This window comes from Centroberyx affinis, unplaced genomic scaffold, assembly GCF_046629955.1.
Source record: "Centroberyx affinis isolate AG114_WGS23_722 - 3 ecotype Tasmania unplaced genomic scaffold, CSIRO-AGI_Caff_v1 ptg000120l_1, whole genome shotgun sequence".
Classification (NCBI taxonomy): domain Eukaryota; kingdom Metazoa; phylum Chordata; class Actinopteri; order Beryciformes; family Berycidae; genus Centroberyx; species Centroberyx affinis.
Window position 1 is genome coordinate 489,267 of NW_027278821.1, and position 18,562 is coordinate 507,828.

Below are 18,562 nucleotides of genomic sequence, written 5' to 3' on the forward strand. Positions count from 1 at the left end.
GACAAAGGGGGCTTTGGTGAGGGACCTGTGAACTGGGCTTTATGAGCCACACTGCTGAATTTCGAAGGTGGAATAAGAAAAATACCACGTGCGTAAAATGTGCCAGATTGTGCGTAAAAGTTGTTAATTTTGAACCAGACTACAGAAATATCTTCCTCTTTCTCTATTAATGTCCCTCCCGCTGCATTCTCACCAGTGTGTATCATGATGGGTGTTATCACATCTTTTCATTCCCTCTTTATACTGACCATGTTACGAAATGTGACCCAACGTGTCCTCCCATCCTTCTATTATACACAGAAATAACACATGGAACAGAAATCCTTAGGAAATCGTTTTATTCTTGGACTAGAGTGTAGAAAATATGGTTATAAGACTTCTTTTCAACATCTGTTTATGTGAAGACAATATAGAGCTGGCAGTATAAAGAGACAATGCATCGCCATTGCGCTCTGTTTGGACAATAGCTGCATAACTTTTGATCATTGTGAACTTCATGACATGATACAATAACATGTTTTTTTGCTATTAAATAAGACACATTGGTGCTAGAATAAAAGTGTGGAGTGTCAAACCCCTTCTTGAAACCTCATGAACAGAATAGCCAGCTGCAGAGAATAATAGACTACACGTCTAAATAGGCAAGAGGTATAGAAGCAACTCAGCAATATATAGACAAAATATATACAAAAGGATGTGTACAAAACATCTATAAATCTCTTACATACAAAAATATCTTAATATATTTCAAAAAAAGTGTTTGATATAGAATTTTATAGAATAAATCCGCGACTTGGAAGCATTTTTCTGAATTAAACGTCTCAGAGGTTTATCAAAGGGTTGGTGTTCTTTGATTGGATTTAGCATAGTTGAAGAGCAACGTTTTAAATAATGTTTTTTATGTGCTGCGGTTGAGCATGAATTCACTTTAGGGTTTTTTGTTTGTTTTTCATGGGCAAATGCACGGAAGCTTGGATTCCCACGCTGTCAGGAGACCCGTCTTCCTTAGTCCTTTGGCGCTGATCTCTGGCCTGATTTTCCCGAAGTTCTCAGGATGCAAGGCCGTGTCTGTCTGTCTGTCTGGGCGGCCCGGGCTGCGAGGACACCGGACCAAAACGCGTATACAGTGCATCTTGTTCTTGAGGACAGCCAGCCTCCTCCCGGGACCATCCCAAGCGCGCGATAACAGTAGAAATGGAGTTGATCCATATTTCTGTGAGAAGAAGAAGAAAAAGAAGAGTTAAGCCACGGTTCAAGTTGTTCAGCCTCAATGATGGATAACAGTGTATGATGGTGACTTGGACAGCAGTATAGTGTTTCTTACCACATAGATGCTCAGAACCAGTTGGTGAAGTCTAGCAGCTCCTGCTCCTCGGGACTGAGGGGGTCGTATGAGCCCTCGTCGGAGGAGTAGGACGACACCGGAGAGCCTGCCATGGAGTTCATGTCAGCGGAGTATCCCTGCGAGATGGTGGGCGACAGGACGCCGGACTGAAACGCCGCGCTCACCGCGTCGTGCTCGTCCAGGAGCTGCTGCAGCGCGCGGATGTACTCCACGGCCGAGCGCAGCGTCTCCACTTTGCTCATCTTCTTGTTGGCGGCGCCGTTGGGGACGTGCTCCCGCAGGGTGGCGAACCCGTTGTTGACTAGCTTCACCCGATTGCGCTCCCTCTCGTTCCGCCGGGCCACGGCGTGCGGCTGCTGCTGCGGCAGAGTGTAGCCGAAGCCCGCAAAGTTCAGCCGCCGCTTGCACCGCAGCAGCTCCGGCGAGGAGGAGCGCTGCCTCTTAGGCTGCTTGGACGCCGACTTGCCGCTGCCCTGGCTGCTGTCGGACGGGCTCAGCTGGATGCTCTGCGCCGCTGCGGCGGCAAAGAAACAGGCGGGCGGCATCAGCTGCTGCTGGCTGACATTAATTTCCATCTTGGCGGTGATGTCCATTCCCAGGAAAAAACAAACTTATAGAGAATCACCAAGTCTGGAGGAGTTGTATAGCCTAGGTTAGCGGTGCGTCCCGCTCGTGCCGTTCACGTGGTGTGGCCGCTTCACGCGCACTTCAGCCTCGTTTCAATGGGGGCAGTCCGCTGGGCTGCTGCCTCGCGCGCTCCTCAAAGCTGCACTGAGTCCTCGAGGAAAGCCACTACTGCTTTTCAATACGTTTGGATGGGGGGCTGGCCACGCCCTCCTGTCGCGTGGGTTCACCTTGGGCTCCTGCTCCGGTGCCGGTGCGTTGCGCGCGCCGGACGCGTGCCACTTCAAGCACTAAACAAACAGTCACTGGTGAGTTTTTTTTCTTTTTTCTATCATGGGCGTCAATTAGGTATGGCACACTAAAAAGGACGGTTGATTTCAACACAGCCGCGTGCCCGGTTTGGGACAGCACGCATTCTGTTACTTTTCAACATACGATATGTTAACAACATTCAATATGTGTTGACATTAACAAATGGGTTGAAAAGTAACACAAGTTCGTGTTGTCCCAAACCAGGCTTGTGTTCAAAATTACACAACTTAAAGAGTGCAGGGAATTTAATTGGGTTTGGCAAAGTAAGCAGTCCAAATATGTTCATGTAGTTTTTACCATTAGGTATAACGGAGAGGAAAGACCAAGAAAAACTAGCCAAAAGTCTATTTTGAAGCCATATCTTAAAAATGTATCTAATTGACCAAATGATAATAGCTTGTCAGTCATCAGTCAGTTCACTTTGTGTCCCCTATTTATACAAACGTTATAAAATTATGGTGGTATGATATTTGAAGTATGGAGTTCTCACCCACTTGGGGTTTTACTGAATTGACGTTATTGAGAGTGGCCGATGAAAGGAAATGAGTTCACACATTCAGTTTAAAACTCTCCGTTCAACAAGTGAAACCAAAGGCGCGTCATCAGAGTAGTTATCTCTGTATTTGAAAGAAATGAAAGTGTTTCTGCTGTAACAGATTTCAGAGAACAGATGATGGATTAGTTACGAGTTTCACGTTGGAAAAAAAAAAACTTCCACTATTACAGTATCCAATTCTGTGGGTAATTTGGCTATGGCGTATTATTTGGAGAATGGAAGGAATGGAAAATAAGACGTTCATTATTTTAAACGAGAAATTATTTTTTCCCCTTTTTTTCTTTATTATTATTATTATTATTATTATTTCCCCAGCGTGTCTTCTCGACCAAAGTGTGGTGCTGAAAGACAGCTCTCTCTGCAAAGCGAACCATCCAGATGTATTAGTAAATTGGAGTATATCTGCTGGGTTCTGCGTAAAACTCAGTTAGCCTACTTGAGTTACCCTACTTTAGGGTCCGCGTTTACTCTTGGATGTCTCAAATATAGTCGAGTTTATTGTTAACACTACAGACGCGTCTCAATGCTTCTCATTTGAGGGACCATTGTGCGGCAGGGGAGAATTTTCCACTTTCATTAGAGCAGATCATCGGCATCGCAGAGGCGGAACGGAGGGCTGCAATGTGCGGAGGGGCCCTAAGAAGCGTTCGGAGGAGGCTTTGTGTATGATTTGATACACCCGATATGGTTACAGTAGCCTCGGCGCGGTGTATCCCGTCGATTATTGTTTCTTTGAAAAGTGAGCATAATAAAACATGTCTTTCACTCGGAACAAAACCAAGCCCGTAATACGCTGCGCAATGAATTACTCTCTCTCTCTCTCTCTCTCTCTCTCTCTCTCTGTGTGTGTGTGTGTGTGTGTGTGTGTTTGTACTTTCTGTGTGTGTGATGTGTAATGATTTGTGTGTGCACGCGCAGTTGATTTCTCTGTCTTTCTGTGTGTGTGTGTGTGTGTGCGTGCGTGTGCAGGGCACCCAATGAATTTCTCCCTCTTTCTCTCTCTTTACACATATGTAGCCTATATATATGTGCGCGTGCGTGTGTAGGCGCGTGCATGCTGTCCAGGAGGGGTCGTTGTAATAAACTGTGCAATTTTTTCTGCGTTGGCAGCGGCATTCAAAATCAAGCTTGCATTGAGGAACCCCCCAACCCCCACCAATACTTTTTCTTTTATTTTCCTCCCCCCTTTTTTCTTTTTTCTTTTTTTTTTTTTTGGAGCCCAGCAAGAGAGTTTAGAAAAGAAGCGTGGGTTCTATTCAGCCTCCCCCTGCAGCCCTTTGCCATCGCCAGGCTTTCTGAAACCTATCCATGCCCTGTCAGTGCGCTTCCAGAGTCCAATTAGCGCTTTGTAAAGACTTTCTCTCTGCTGCGCTCTTCCAGAGGCAGGGAGGGCGCTCACTTTACTTGAGGGGGTTTCCAGTCATAGCTAAGTGTAATAATTAATATGACATCTGGGCGCCCGAGTTCCCATTCAACCGCTTTCTATCTTTTTCTCTTTCTCTTTTTTTTTATGGAGTTCGCTGGGAGATAATAAAAACAAAAAAACTCGTAAGCACCCGTTATAATCCCCGTGTGTGATGTAAAGGATTATCTTCCAATTTGTGAGCTATTAAAAATAAATTGGTTTACTTACAGAGTGGCTATTGTTTATTTTCTGCAGGTGCGTTATTCTATCTAAGGCAATGGACAGAAAATGTTCAAAAGACTAAGGTTTAGGCTAAGACTATTTTAACGCAGCTCCCCTTGCAAGTTAACAGAATTTTCAAAAACATCTGTGCAAAAAGTTAGTTAAATGCAAAGCAAAGGGAAAGGCAACGTTAAGAGAATTAGACATTTGGGTGAATCAGTGAAAGTGTCTAATAAAGTAAATTTTGTTGTACTCATCGAATTATAGATCAGGTTTTGGTTTGTAGCCTACTTATTGCAGTGGAATTGTGCATCATTATAACTGAAAAGATATCAGCACAAAAACAAAACGGAGGGGGAGCGTCCAGGGTTCAACACAAACTCTGTCAGGAGTCTAAGTTGCAACTTGGCCTGGTTAGGCCAAGTTTGAAAGAGTGAAGGCTGGAACGGCTGGCTGCGAAAAGCGTATAGGCCTACCCTGTATTGCTATATTCCCTTCGTGATTTAAAGTGTGTCTGTGGTACTCTGTGCAGTTTACAGTGACCTTGTCGCACTTTGTTATTTGTATATCCTATAATATTCCTGTAATATTCCTATAGGGACTTTCTGTGATATTTGTTTTGTAGGCTGTTATAATTATATTAAAGGATTACTGTTTTGTTTTATTTTTTCGTGAGAATGGTTTTGATCGATAAACATAAAGCCTATCAGAATGCAAAGGGAGTAGTGATCACGATAAACATCAAGTCCTTCTTGCCTGTTATTATCCTGCCGGATAAGCCTGAGTGAAATGAAAAGTTGTGATAGTATCGCCCTCTAGAGGAGAGCGGCGACACAGCGCTGACAGTAAAGGTGTGTGCGTTTGTCTACACCTACACTTTGCTACCACTTGATGGCGCTATTTCCCCGCTGATTTATTTGAGATGCCATATAATTGCCTCAATCAAACCTGTAATGTCAGACGGTTCCATATCGCTCAGTTGCCCTAACTTACAGCCAGAGTGTACTCCTAACCTACAGGTTATTGCTTATCTGGCCTTCGTACACTAACAAATCAAAATGAGCCACACTACATTGTTGTAGAGGCCATTTCATAATGCGAAAAGATAAACAGACCTTGTCTAGACTGAGCTTCCGTACTTTTCACGTCACGTGTTTTTGTTTATCAGGAAAAAGAACCATGTTCTCTACAATCTGATGAGTCTTGTTTCTTTAGGGCCAACTAATTTAGCAAATGTCTATCTGTTTGGAACATAAAATTTTGGACTTTTAAGTAATGTAGCAAAGAAGCTTTTAGAAAGCTGGCAAGTGACGACAGCGCTGCGCAAGTTCAGCAAACTTTATCTTCTCTGACATGGAGAACTATCAGCTTATCAACAACCGTGGCTAATGGGAGCTGTTATCCAAATGTATAGGTGACTACATTTAGCGGTTTTAAATCTCAGTAGCTATGCGGTCCCTGAATTATGTGCAGCGTGTCAGCCTGGATTTCACAGGAACTCTGTTTCCTCATGCAATTTGCCTCGGAGATGCAGACAATGACTTGGTAAGGTAATTGTTGGCTTTTGGGCTGATGTATTCACAATACGATATGTGCCGTTATCTCATGACCAAGCAACACTTAGGCTACTTAATAAAAAAACATAAACTGTTAGAATTGGTTTCCCCTGTTGTTCCCGCAATCTTCCCCATAATACACAGTGGCAAGCGGTAGCGAGCTGCGTGAACCAATTCTAAAAGTTGAGATATTTTTTTTTATAATAAAGCACTGTTTGGTGGATTATCTATATGCCGAAATTGCCAGAAGACCCTAATAATTGGTAAAAGTTCACAAAATACATTCTGCCAGGTATGCATCTCTGCGAAACAGCAAGACAACGTTAAACTGTGAGGTTTGTGAATGGAGTTTGGCGTAACTTACTCTCCATACAAGAAATAACGGCACGTATTGGGGCTAACTAGTTGCTTTCCTACTTGTTGTCGTGTACTGCATTTCTAGTAAGCTAGAATACTATCCAACACTTCTCAAACGTGCTTTCTGTCTCCGCTCATTGTAGCTGAACGAGCTGGTTGTGGGTGACACCAGTGGAAAGCTGCTTATATACAAGAATGATGACTCCAAACCCTGGATCACAAGAACCTGTGTGGGCATGGTCAGTACAGTAGCCAGAGGAGTGGAAAAAGGTTGATGATTGTACACAGTGAATATGTTTTCCTTACTCATTTGTAATTTGTCTTGGTGTCCCAGCTGACCTGTGTTGCAGTTGGAGACGTCTGCAACAAAGGGAGGGTGAGTTCATGAAAGCCTAACAGACACTAACGCATATTATGAATATCTTGGTGTTGTTGGAATATTAATTTCCTGTGTTTTCCTGCTTGTCAGAACTTTGTGGTAGCTGTGGGTGCAGAGGGCTGGTTCCACCTGTTTGACCTGACAGCAGCTGCTGCAGGCAAGGCAGATTCATCCAGCCAGCATGAAGGCCTGTTCTCCGACGACCAGAAGCCCTGCTTCACCCAGCACATTCCTGCCAACACCAAAGTCATCCTCATTAGTGATATTGGTAAATTCATCATTACTATACATTATGTTTAGATCCAGTCAATTGTTCTGGTAGGGCTGGGCGATAATTCAGTATTATCGTTTATCGTCTTTCAGTGGAATCATATCGTGATGATATGAAGATATTTTGATCGTGACATAAATTTCTGCTGTCTAAATTGATGATGACAAGCAAATTTTACATAAAAACTCTGATAAAATGAGGTATGGTAGGAATATTATTTGAAAATTTCAGTTTTGTTTGACTAACTTTACCATTCAGTTCAATGAGATGAACATTAATTTGATTATTTATGTGATTTTGCATACATGAACCATATCGTGATATATATTGATATCGAGAAAAATCCTTATGATTATCATGATATTGATTTGAACCATATCGCCCAGCCCTATGTTCTGGTGATTTTAGCTGAGTGTGTGCGTTCATGCAGATGGTGATGGCCGCAGTGAGCTGGTGGTGGGATACACAGACCGTGTGGTGCGAGCTTTCCGCTGGGAGGAGAACTCTGAGGCTTCAGATCTGGGATCTGGACAGCTGGTCCTGCTCAAGAAATGGCTTCTGGAGGGACAGGTACTGTAGGCTGTCAGTTCAACACGCGTTCCTCTTACCACATCAATTTGAGCCGTGAGCAGATGCATAATTATGTTTCACACACACCAGAATCCACTTTAATCACAGCAGAAATAGATGGAGGTTGAAAATGCTGGATAACATTACCAACATCACCCTGATGAAGGCTGTGGTAGTCACAATGCGCACAAGCTTATTGACTTATTCCACACAATCAAACCCCAGTGTGTGATGATGTCCCTGGTGCAGGTGGACAGTCTGTCAGTGAACCCAGGTCCGGAGGGTTTACCAGAGCTGATGGTGTCCCAGCCAGGCTGCGGCTACGCTATCCTGCTGTGCTCCTGGACACAGCAGGGCTCCACCGGCCCTGGATCTGCAGAAGAGGCCCCCGCCACTCCTGGGAGGTACACATCGTCATGATAGAGTCATTTTACACATAGTGCAACTGTGCTTTGGCCTCAAAGTGTCAGAAAAGATTGTTATTTTAATCATGTGATGTGATGTTTCTCTCAGTGAGGGGCCTTCCAGAGATGTAATTCTCCACCTGACCACTGGGCGGATACACAACAAGAACGTCTCCACTCATCTCATTGGCAGCATAAGCAGAGGTACCAAACGATGTGAACCATGTACCAGTTAGTGGATTGGTTTACCCTAGAATTGACCACACTTTTTATGAATAACTCATATGTTATATTACACAAATAAAGGTCTAACCATAATCTGGACTCAAAGATTTTGTTGATACATTTTGACTGATGATATCTTTTTCTCCATAGGCTCAAAAGATGAATCTTCTAAATGTGGCCTGTTTGCCCTCTGCACTCTAGATGGTGAGTCAGAAATGTTGAATGCATTCAAACAATCTCTTCACACACGAGGATGTGTAATGATTAATCTAAATCGACATTGCTACATATTTGTATAACATGTAATGCAAGTTAGTGAGAGCTCTACAACTTGTGATCCCCTTGCTACATTAGTGGTAATAATACGTAATGAGCACCAGAGGTGGAGTGCTAAATCCCACAGCATGTGAAGGTGGCCATTAGCCGCTGTAAGGTGCCTTCCTGCCAGGAGCTGATACTGGTTAACAGCTCTCAGAGCAGCTGGAGAGTCCATCAATATTTAAGAGAGAAGAGGGGAGCCAATGGGATTATCATCGCTGAAGATTCACAGCTGCCAGTCACACTCATAATCACTCTCTTCTAGACACCTTGACGTGCCTTTAGCAATTACTGTAGCATTAGAGTGTATTGAAATGCAGAGGAAACAGTAAGAGAATTGTAAACTGGCTGTATTTCAGCTATGTTCTTAAAACCCTGACAGCAAAATCAGTGATGATTTGGCAAGGAAACTACAGTGGGGAACTCCTCTGAGAAGCATTGATTTTCTAAGTCTTGGTGTAGAGACGGGGCTGAACTGAGGGTTTATTTCATTTCATTCTGCTCTGCCCATGCCCTTTCCTTGAACTCATATTGGTTGTTCTGATGGATTTCTGCCATCTCATTGTTACTCTTTCCCGATGAAATGTCAGACCCAGCTCCATCACAGAAACCTTGCACTTAAATCATTCCTTCTGTTGGAGGAGCCATTCAATGCCAACATCTGTGATACAGCGTGCTCTTCACAAAGTACTTTTTAAAAAGTGCCATTTGTTGATTTATTCTTTATTTCTCACAGCAGTAGTGTGTAGGTTTACTTATGTTTGTTGTTTGGAGTATTCAGCACCATCATTTTCCACTTGCATCTCTTTGCATGTCAAAGGAACCCTGAAGCTGATGGACAGTTCGGAGCAGCTGCTGTGGTCGGTCCAGGTGGATCACCAGCTCTTTGCCCTGCAGAAGCTGGACGTCACTGTGAGTTTATGTATTTATGCCTCCATTAAAGTGGGGAAGTTTCATTAGGTTTGAGCCTCATGTATGCGTGTGCGTTTGCCTCCAGGGAGATGGCCGAGAAGAGGTGGTAGCATGTGCCTGGGACGGTCAAACCTACATCATCGACCACAACCGCATGGTGGTGCGGTTCCAGTTCGATGAGAATGTCAACGCCTTCTGTGCAGGTGAGAGACCTTGTATTTGGCCCCAAATCAGCTTTTCTGTCAGGTCATTTGCTCCTGTACGCTTCACTCCTGCATACACTTTGGATGATATTAATCCGTGCATGTCTAGAATTCCAAACATGCACACAGCTCATGACACCAGTAGATGGCAACATTGAGCTTCAGTCTCATCCAGTCATCGCTCTCCCTCCTGTTTACTCTTTGTGTCTTTGTCCTCTCAAATCTTCCCTTCAGTGTTTGAACAAGCCCCGTCTTCTCTGAGAGAGCTAATATGACACGCACAGTAATAAGTGGATTACAAAAAAGCGACAAGAGCGGCTGTTTGATCTGCCTCACTTCATCCTCAGACCCTGTTGGGGTTTGATTTTCTTCGCAGCCACGGAGCGCGTGTGGAAACAGTCAGCTGCCCTCCCTCCGCCCTCCGCCCGCTCTGTGTGATCATTAAGGCACATTTGATAGGTTTCTCTGTTGTTTGTGTGGAGGCTGGCTCTGCCACACATTAGCAGCCAGGCACCACAGGGGTTTGCTGATGTGTTCATTGGGATGCACATGTCATGTTCTATCACAACACTGCATGCCACACATTGCCTTTTAATATATGGGATTACTTCAACGTGGCTGAATTGCAAGTCGAAGAATAGTTCATACTGTAACCATCTTACGGTAGGATGTATCCATATTGAGTTGTGTGTGAATTGTGGGTTTTGCGGTGCAGGGCAGTACACCTGCAAGGAGGGCAAGAACAGCCCCTGCCTGGTGTATGTCAGCTTCAACCACAAGATCTACGTCTACTGGAGGGTGCAGCTGGAGCGCATGGAGCCCACCAACCTGCTGCGCGTCCTGGAGGAGCGGCCCGAGTTCAAGAGCCGGCTGAGGCAGCTGGGAGTCGGTGAGATCGCCACACCAGCACACCTCGAGGCAGCTAGTTATGCTCTTACATCATTTCCAGTGTATCATCCCAGCCTAGTCCCAGACAAAATGTTTTAACCAAAAACTCAGGAAAGCTAATGCGATATAGGTAACACCTCAGAGTCAGCAATGAGAAGGCTGATTCTGTTCAGATCAGAGCCTCCTCTTTTTAAAATCAAACAGGCATGTGTGGTGTTTGTTGATCTTGTTTGGCAATGCAAGTAATAAGCGGATTAGAGACCAACTGTCACTGTTTGCATTCAAATGATTTGCCAACCAGTTAGTCATAACGCTCAGACCCTGACTGGAATACTAGTGGAATACCCCCCCCCACTAGACCTCACTGTTAAAGAGATCCTTCTTGCTGGCAAAGCTCTATTGTCCACCCTCTCCTTAACAAATTACCCACACCACACACACACACACATACACACACACAGCGCTCTGTATAGGAAGAGTTCAGAGGAGAAACTCATATACAGTAAACTGCTGTCCTCTCTCCATTGAAATGTATGTAAATCTGGAGCTTGTCAGTCAAAAAAAAAAGGGCTGAAAAGATTGAAGTATTTTTAGAGGGGCTGTAATCCACAAGCACAGTCTTCTGAAGCCTGGTATAACACTCACAGACTCTCTCACTCTCACTCTCACTCTCACTCTCACCCTCACTCTCACTCTCACTCTCACCCTCACTCTCTCTCTCTCTCTCACATATTACCCTCTCTATCTTAGGAGGGTTGTGTCCCTGCTGTCTAAGGGTTTTCCAAATACAAATACAAATCCTCCTGACAAAACACAATGTTTTACTAGCTCAATAACTTGGTTAATCAATATGCATGCCTACAGTGATAATATGCTGTTAGCTTCCTTTGTTAATGTCCTTTGGTAGAACATTAATCCTGCCTCTGTGTCTCAGTACCTTTTATATACGGCATGTCTGTACCAGATATTTGCCCATTTTAGATCCAGCATATAATATACTCCAGTAGACGAGAGACGGTGCCTGAATCTGACCAGACTACAAATGGAGCCGCGGTATTGGGTCTGCATGGATGACCAGCTAGTCAACCGCTTCATGTCAGACTGCACTATTTAGCGAGGGAAATAATTAAATCCACGTACACACAAACACATTAGCCGGACTTGCAGCAGCATCAGTGGCTGACCGCGCTGAAAATGCAGGCTCCAGCTGATTTTTGAACCCCAGCAGTGGCCCAGCGTAGCGTCCTGCCGCTTGTGTTAATAATTCAACCTCTGGGCCTGTTGTGTTTCTCGTGACTATGATTTCATGGGCTCGTTACCTAACCCACTGTGGAATATCACTAATGTGGAAGCCCAGGGACGAGGAAAGAGAGAGGCGGAGAGGGGAATGGCGGAAGAGAAGAGAGAACTGAGCAGTTATAATAGTGAAAAAATGTGTCTGATCTGGAAGGGGTGGGGGAGGGGGAGGGGATGTTTGGCTTTGCCCTGTTACCCATTTTCGGCTTATAGCGAGGCTGTAACCCTGCTGGCGTGGGTTTTACACTGTAAACTAGCTGTCAGCGTCTTAGTGGTTCTACACAAACCACATTCAAGTCAAATCTCAGCCCATCCTTTACACAACCAAAGTAGCATCTAAAACGATGAAGCAAAATATATACTATAAAAATATATACTAAAATATCTGTAAATGCATTGAATAGCAACCACTAAAAGTAAAAATGGGAAAGGAAATGAAATCAGCTCTCTGCTTGATAGTGTGATTGTTGCTTCTGATTTTGTGGCAGTAGAGAATGAGGTGTTGGTATCACAGAGTGAGGTGTTGGTATCACAGAGTGAGGTGTTGGTATCACGGAGTGAGGTACTGGCATCACAGCGCAGCAACAGTATAAGGGAGCCAAGTATTGCAAGGCAAGAAGTGCTGTGTGACGACAGGTTTTGTTTTTCGCGCTGACCTTTTCACTCAAGCCTGGGAAACCGTGTGCAGCCAACCAAAACCGCTGCTTTTACTGCAAAACAGAAGATAATTAAGTGGGTGCTATATGGATTAGACTGTTTTACAGCTGTCCATTTGTACGCTTATTGTAAGGTTCACAAATCACCGTGTCCTCTTTTAATTCCTTCTGATTAAATGTCCCTTTTTAACACACTTTCATCGAGGACAGGCTAAATTATGCATGCCATTACTGCGCGGCAAAGGCAATTTTCATTGCTTACCCAGGTAGTCGGAGAAATGCTCCCTCCAAATGGTAAGGAAGAGAGCAGTGGAGCTCCTACCCAATCTCTTTTCTAATTTGTCATATATTTAGCACTCATCTGTTTTTTTTGGAGCTCCCACTCAGCCACTAAGCATAGATTAGAAGCTTCAGCTGTTCGTTGAGAAGCCTCAGTAGGATTTGCCAGCTCACACACTAAGTGCCCCATGTCAAAGGTCATTGCCACATTTGCGCTTTTTCCCCACAGATGCTGAAGACACGGCAGCTCAGAGGGAATTGGTGGCAGATTTACTCTACAAGGATGCACAGACGAAACACACTGACACACATTAACTTATTGCTGTTTGTTCTCTGTTTCCCCGTGACTGTCAACGATGTAAATAATACACTGTTAATAAAGACTGAATCGCCGTCTCTCCTGTTGTTGGCCTTGTTATTTGTGTTACCTGTCAGGTTCAGGTTTCGAATCTGCCATCTACCTGCTGTAATCTCAGATCTACCGGCAGTCGCTGTCATTGGTATTCTATCCGCCTGGGTTGCTTTTAACAAGGCTGAAAGAGAGCAGGAGAGACAATGCTGAGGAAATGTTATATTTTTTAACCTGCTATTTTCACTGGTTGTTGTGAATGTGAATTTCTGCGTGAGGAGGATCAATAGAGGGCTTGGCATAATGCTGCTGTCAGACGGCACTGACAGCCTGATGAATAGAGCTCAGCGAACAAACAGCAGTGCCTTTTTTTTTTTGATCACCAGTAAATTTGTCAGTGTTTGAGACAGATTCTTCCCTGCCACTTGGTTTATTAAGAATGCATCCTTCGAAGATATGGAGTGCCAGTCATATTACATAATACAGCGTTTGTTACATAATGAGACCTGTGTGGCACCAAGACGGTAGTATTGTTTGTCAGCCGCATGCAGCGAAGCACCTGCAGGGTGTGAGCGTCTGCAGCTAGGCTAGGCTGGAACTATTGCGGGAATCACCCACTGTTCCCAATGGGAGGATCCTATAACCACCTGCGTAAACCGCCTCTCTATTTCTCATGTAATATAAATGAGGTGTATGTGTGTGTGGGTCTCTGTGTATGTGTGCCTGCAGGCTCAGGTGTCCCGGTAGGCCAGAGCCTCTCATGTCTCCTGTGTTTCTGCCCTTTAGAGACGTGCCAAGGGAAGGCTTTGCCTGCAGGACAGACAGTGTCCCTGCGTTCAGAGCCTGACAGATGAGCTTGTTTTGCCTTGTTTTGTTTGCCTTCACATGTTTATATCAGGCTTAAAGAAAAAATCCACCTTAAAACACCAACAGCTATTGGCAATGTACCTTAAATTTCTGGGCCCATTTTATTGCGGTAGAGATTTAATAAGCGAAATCAATAGGGGATAAATTTATCTAGATGTTTACCTCTGTGTATTTCATGAAAGATTAGGTATCACAAATATTTTGTACATTCAGTGTAGGTTACATCATGTTATGATTCATTAGGATAATTCTATATTAATCTGGCAGTAGTCAGAAATACTATGTTTCTGACAAGTGGACATTCTCCTTTGTAAACGTTTCACCTCGTTTTTCATGGCAATTACTGCTGCATCACAAAAACAACACATTCACTGGCCGGCCGCCCTGTTTGTCCTTATAAGTGGTGAGCATTCCTGTGCACTAAGCTCACACAATTCATGTTCATGACCATTAATGGTCAAGCGGGCCATGTGTTGTGCCGTTGTTCTTATGGATCCTATCTGTTATGAATGGGCTTAGCAAGCGAGAGCCAGGTCTGTTAGTTTGGACTCGCCAGGGTTTAAAGCAGCCATCAGTTTCCCTGAGAAAATGTCAACCCCTCGGTATGCAAAGTCCTGCCTGGCTTAGAGTGATGAATCCTGTGTGACTGTGACTTTTGCCCCGGTGTTTTCCCCATGCAGGCGGGCTGGACGTAAAACACATCTCAGATATGGATCCAGCACACATCTGACCCTGGGAAATGACCACACAAGGATAATGGCCTTGCCAGTGTCCAACTGACCATCTGTGTCTATGTGTGTGTATGGATAGTTTCACATTTATTTTAGCCACGTCATTTCTTGTATTTATAAGTGTACTAACTATCCAGTAAAAGCCCACATTTGCCTTTTGGCCAGCTACATTGCCCTCTGGAAGTTGGGTCAATGGGGATCTTACCTCTAGAGAGAGCTTGTTATTGTTACAGTGGGATGCATGTAGCGAGGTTACTCTGTTTTTGTTATCAGTCCTCTAAGGGGTTAGAAGGGTTTTGCCACTGGTACCAGAGCATATTTTATTAGGGGCATAAAGGATATGTGTGTCATACTACTGTAGCTGTGGCTCTATCCTATATAAAATCTTTCTTCTTTCTTCTGAAGTGATGAACATTGGCAGCATCTAGGCTTCTTCCAATAATTAATGAGTAATTAGCCTGAAAAGGGGGAAAGAAAATCATCATTTGGTGTCAAAGTTCAACATTCTGGCATTTACTCCTTTGCAAGGAGGCATTGCTTTGTATATGGGGGTTGCGAGCCAAAAAGGTTGAGACTACTATAGCATGGCTTTAATGACCACTGTGATGAGACATTTTCCTGAGTAATAAACTCATCACAGGGACCTCAGCCTATATAACCTGACAGCATAGGCTACTGCCACACTCCCTTAAGGCTGCTTGCTCCACGCTCTCCCAGCAATGGCTGCTGCATGCCTGCCTGGCATCCTATTCATAATACATGAACATGTATTATGTAACATTTTTCTTCCTGTAGCCTCTTGATGGAAAACACATTGCTGTGCATCATTTATTGCACCATAATATTACCTATAGCCCAGCTACCTACTGTGACTCACCACTAGCTGTGTAGGAATTGCATAAGTGACTAACAAGATTTCATTATGAATATAAATACATTTAAGCTTAGGCTTTATGCAAAAGCGGCAGTGGATTGAATGGAGAAGGAATTATAACGACTTGATCCAACATTAAAGGGTTTGGAAACTTCTTTATCGGAAGTCTTGATGGCTTAATCTGCTGAAGGAAATAGTAGCTGCTCAAAATGAAGAAAATCCTCGTCGAGCAGAATATGAACTGACAGCCACCCTCCCAGAGCATCCAGTGTATCCGCCCACCCTCCGCAACCTTCACTGCCAGGTCACAGTAGTCAAGGCAGTCCCCGGCAGTTCTTAAAATATATACCACTGTTGGCGGTCGGCCAATCTGTCGTGACGCCGCTTGTGTGAGAAAGTAAGAACACCCACGGCTCAACAGACCGGAGACTGTTCCTCCTCTGCTCTGCATCTGGAGGAACAAATGACACTGCACAGCCAAACAACTTGAGCTCCTGCTTCCTACACACTTAGATTAGTATGCACAGATAGACACACCTACAGGCTAATTAATGTTAGTCAGATAAGGGTGAGACACTTCACCCCTCTACAAGCTACCTGCTATCAAACTTGTTCATGGTTTACAAAACTTAGATTTTATAAACCACTTCTGCTTTTTATTAAGCAGTGTCTAATTAATATAAGAACATAGAAGTTGTAATATTGTGAAATTTTAACTCGGTATCTTCACACCTTAGCTGCTAATTTTCACACAATTAACTCCCATAATCCTCTTCTCATATTCAGAAAGAGCTATACATCATCTCTATAAATCTGTACTTGTTAGACCTACATAAGTGTCTGTGGTGCATCGGCTAGCTGGCTAGCTAGCTACAGTACTGGAGGATGCATAATATCTCCCATCATGCATAGTAACAGTATGATTTACAAGTGTCTATTCTGATGCTCAATATGGTTTTAATACAGTTTCTGACAACCCACATACAGCTATTGTGAGTTAATATATGACCCATGTTGAAGTAGGCCTGCAATGGCTGCTGATTCACACACAGAGCCACCAATCATTTATACCTTTCATACACCTTGAATACAATGAATCAGAGATGGCAGGGATGGCTGCTTTGAGCCGGCTTCAATAGGTGAATATGATTATGCACAGGCTTTGAAAGGACATCGATCGGGGCTTTAGATGAGGTCGCTCGTCCCAGTATCAGAACTATTGTGGATGAGGAAAAAGCTCATCTTTGCACCGTAATCACGTTCTATCTCTCCATGGTTTTCACTTGCCTCTGTGCCAGCTGACATGAGCCCCTCCAATGGGGGCCTCAGCTCCATCAGCCTCCATCTCAGCAGCTCAAAGCCACTCCCGGGAACTGACACCGCTGATTAACAGCACAGAATTTGGCCAGCATCAGGCTTAATACCTCGCCGTTTCATCATCCCCTCATCCCCATTGGGGGATAGATGCAGGATGAACGACACAAGAGGCAACTTTAATAGCCCCCAGTTTTATCTCAGTAGAGGCAGGGAGGATTTCAGTCTGACCCATGGTGTTGCTTGGTTAAGCACAGTAGTTTTTGTGTGTGTTTTTTTTATAGAATACATTTCCTGTAACCAGCTGTGTCTTGCTTTTGAGTTTGAGCATCTATGGTCACCGGTGCAAAGCTGAATAGAAAAGGAATAATCGAATAAATCCCAAGACATTTTTCTACACGAGGGAAAAAATGGGAGTAACAGTTCATGAGTAGATGCATAATAACAAAGTCGATGTGTAACAACATCATTATGTCACAGGACTTATATACAGCAAGGGGAAAATGAACATTTCCCCATAGAAATGAGTAAAGCTATAGCTGGATTGGGTGCTTTTTGAAGTAAGTTCTCTTTTTTTGCTGTCTGCTGTACTTTTCATATCCCTATTCCCTAAACATGTGATAATACATGTTTGTCAGTTAGCATGTTGGTTACAATGACGAATGATTCATTCCAGACAGGAGCCTTGATGCTTTCAGTGCCTTGTAGGATCTCCCACTCATTGGTCTTGCATGCTGCATACTGTAGGAGCTGCATCATCCTGGAGGACCTGGTCTGATCAATATTCTCGCAGCGTTCCCTCCCTCGGTTGCAGGGGTTAAGGCGGGCGGGTCATTCCCACCCCGCCACCGGAGCCTGCGGGGCTGCGCTGCGTGTGTAAGAGACAGAATCATCTCTTCACCAGATTGAGAGAGCGATAGAAAGAGGGGGGAGACGCTGTAGATACAAAGAGAGGAGGAAGCGAAAGACGGAAAGCAATTCCTGGTGACGAGCAAAACAAATCATCTCTTCTGTGGGATGACATCCAGACAGGGAGGGAATGGGCTGGAGGAGTGGGCTCTGTTTATAGCCAAAGTCTGTGGCAAAGGCACAGGGAGCATGTCAGTCATAATACAAAGCATGTCTACCTGCAAGGAAATGGAAATCTGATCTCGCACCTGCCTACCACAGCCTCTAATCTGTGTGACTGAGTAGGTCCAAAAAACACTGTTCCATCTTAAGTCATTTAGGCTCATGTACAGGCTTGAAAACTTGTTTTTATTATTTTTTATATTTAAAATTCTGCTAATGGGCTGAGATAATTCCACTTGTTTTAAATGCACTTTCATTAATTGCCCGAAACAGGTGTTGGACCAAAATAGAAGGAGGCAGATCACTTAATGTGTCAAGAAAATGATTGAAACAAGTTGAAATAGAAAAATTATTATTAGAGTTGAGTTTCTAACCTTTTTTATTCTGGATTACGGACTGCTTATTTTCTTTTGTCTTTCATTTGTTTTAAGAAAAAATTACGATTTTACGACTAATATTTTAAGATTTTACAACTTACCACTACATTAAATGCTTGTTAAGATGGATATTTTTTGCAATGCAATATGGAACAGGTAGCCAAAGACGACACTTAATATTAAGTTGTGTTATCTGAGCAA

At 43.9% G+C, this 18,562-nt stretch overlaps 2 protein-coding genes across 2 annotated transcripts; one reads left to right on the plus strand and one right to left on the minus strand.

The window, feature by feature from the left end:
- Positions 1-348: 348 nt before the first annotated feature.
- On the minus strand, positions 349-2,084 carry ascl1a (achaete-scute family bHLH transcription factor 1a). Its single transcript, XM_071528260.1, has 2 exons — positions 1,325-2,084; positions 349-1,213 (listed from the first exon to the last, which is right to left on the minus strand). The coding sequence occupies exon 1, from the start codon at positions 1,936-1,938 to the stop codon at positions 1,336-1,338; it is 603 nt and encodes a 200-aa protein (XP_071384361.1). The 5' UTR covers positions 1,939-2,084; the 3' UTR covers positions 349-1,213; positions 1,325-1,335.
- A 3,551-nt stretch (positions 2,085-5,635) lies between these two features.
- itfg2 (integrin alpha FG-GAP repeat containing 2) lies at positions 5,636-13,168 on the plus strand. The gene is made up of 12 exons (XM_071528237.1): positions 5,636-6,009; positions 6,521-6,616; positions 6,712-6,753; positions 6,847-7,024; positions 7,458-7,597; positions 7,847-8,001; positions 8,111-8,205; positions 8,377-8,430; positions 9,365-9,456; positions 9,542-9,659; positions 10,375-10,548; positions 13,008-13,168. The coding sequence occupies exons 1-12, from the start codon at positions 5,914-5,916 to the stop codon at positions 13,091-13,093; spliced, it is 1,326 nt and encodes a 441-aa protein (XP_071384338.1). The 5' UTR covers positions 5,636-5,913; the 3' UTR covers positions 13,094-13,168.
- Positions 13,169-18,562: the final 5,394 nt, after the last annotated feature.

Bases quoted from the DNA above. Each gene is read 5' to 3' on its own strand.
- ascl1a (XM_071528260.1), bottom strand. From the start codon at position 1,938: ATGGACATCACCGCCAAGATGGAAATTAATGTCAGCCAGCAGCAGCTG.
- itfg2 (XM_071528237.1), top strand. From the start codon at position 5,914: ATGCGGTCCCTGAATTATGTGCAGCGTGTCAGCCTGGATTTCACAGGA. The intron at 6,010-6,520 runs GTAAGGTAATTG...CGCTCATTGTAG, and splicing joins GAGATGCAGACAATGACTTG to CTGAACGAGCTGGTTGTGGG. The intron at 10,549-13,007 runs GTGAGATCGCCA...TTTTCCCCACAG, and splicing joins GCTGAGGCAGCTGGGAGTCG to ATGCTGAAGACACGGCAGCT.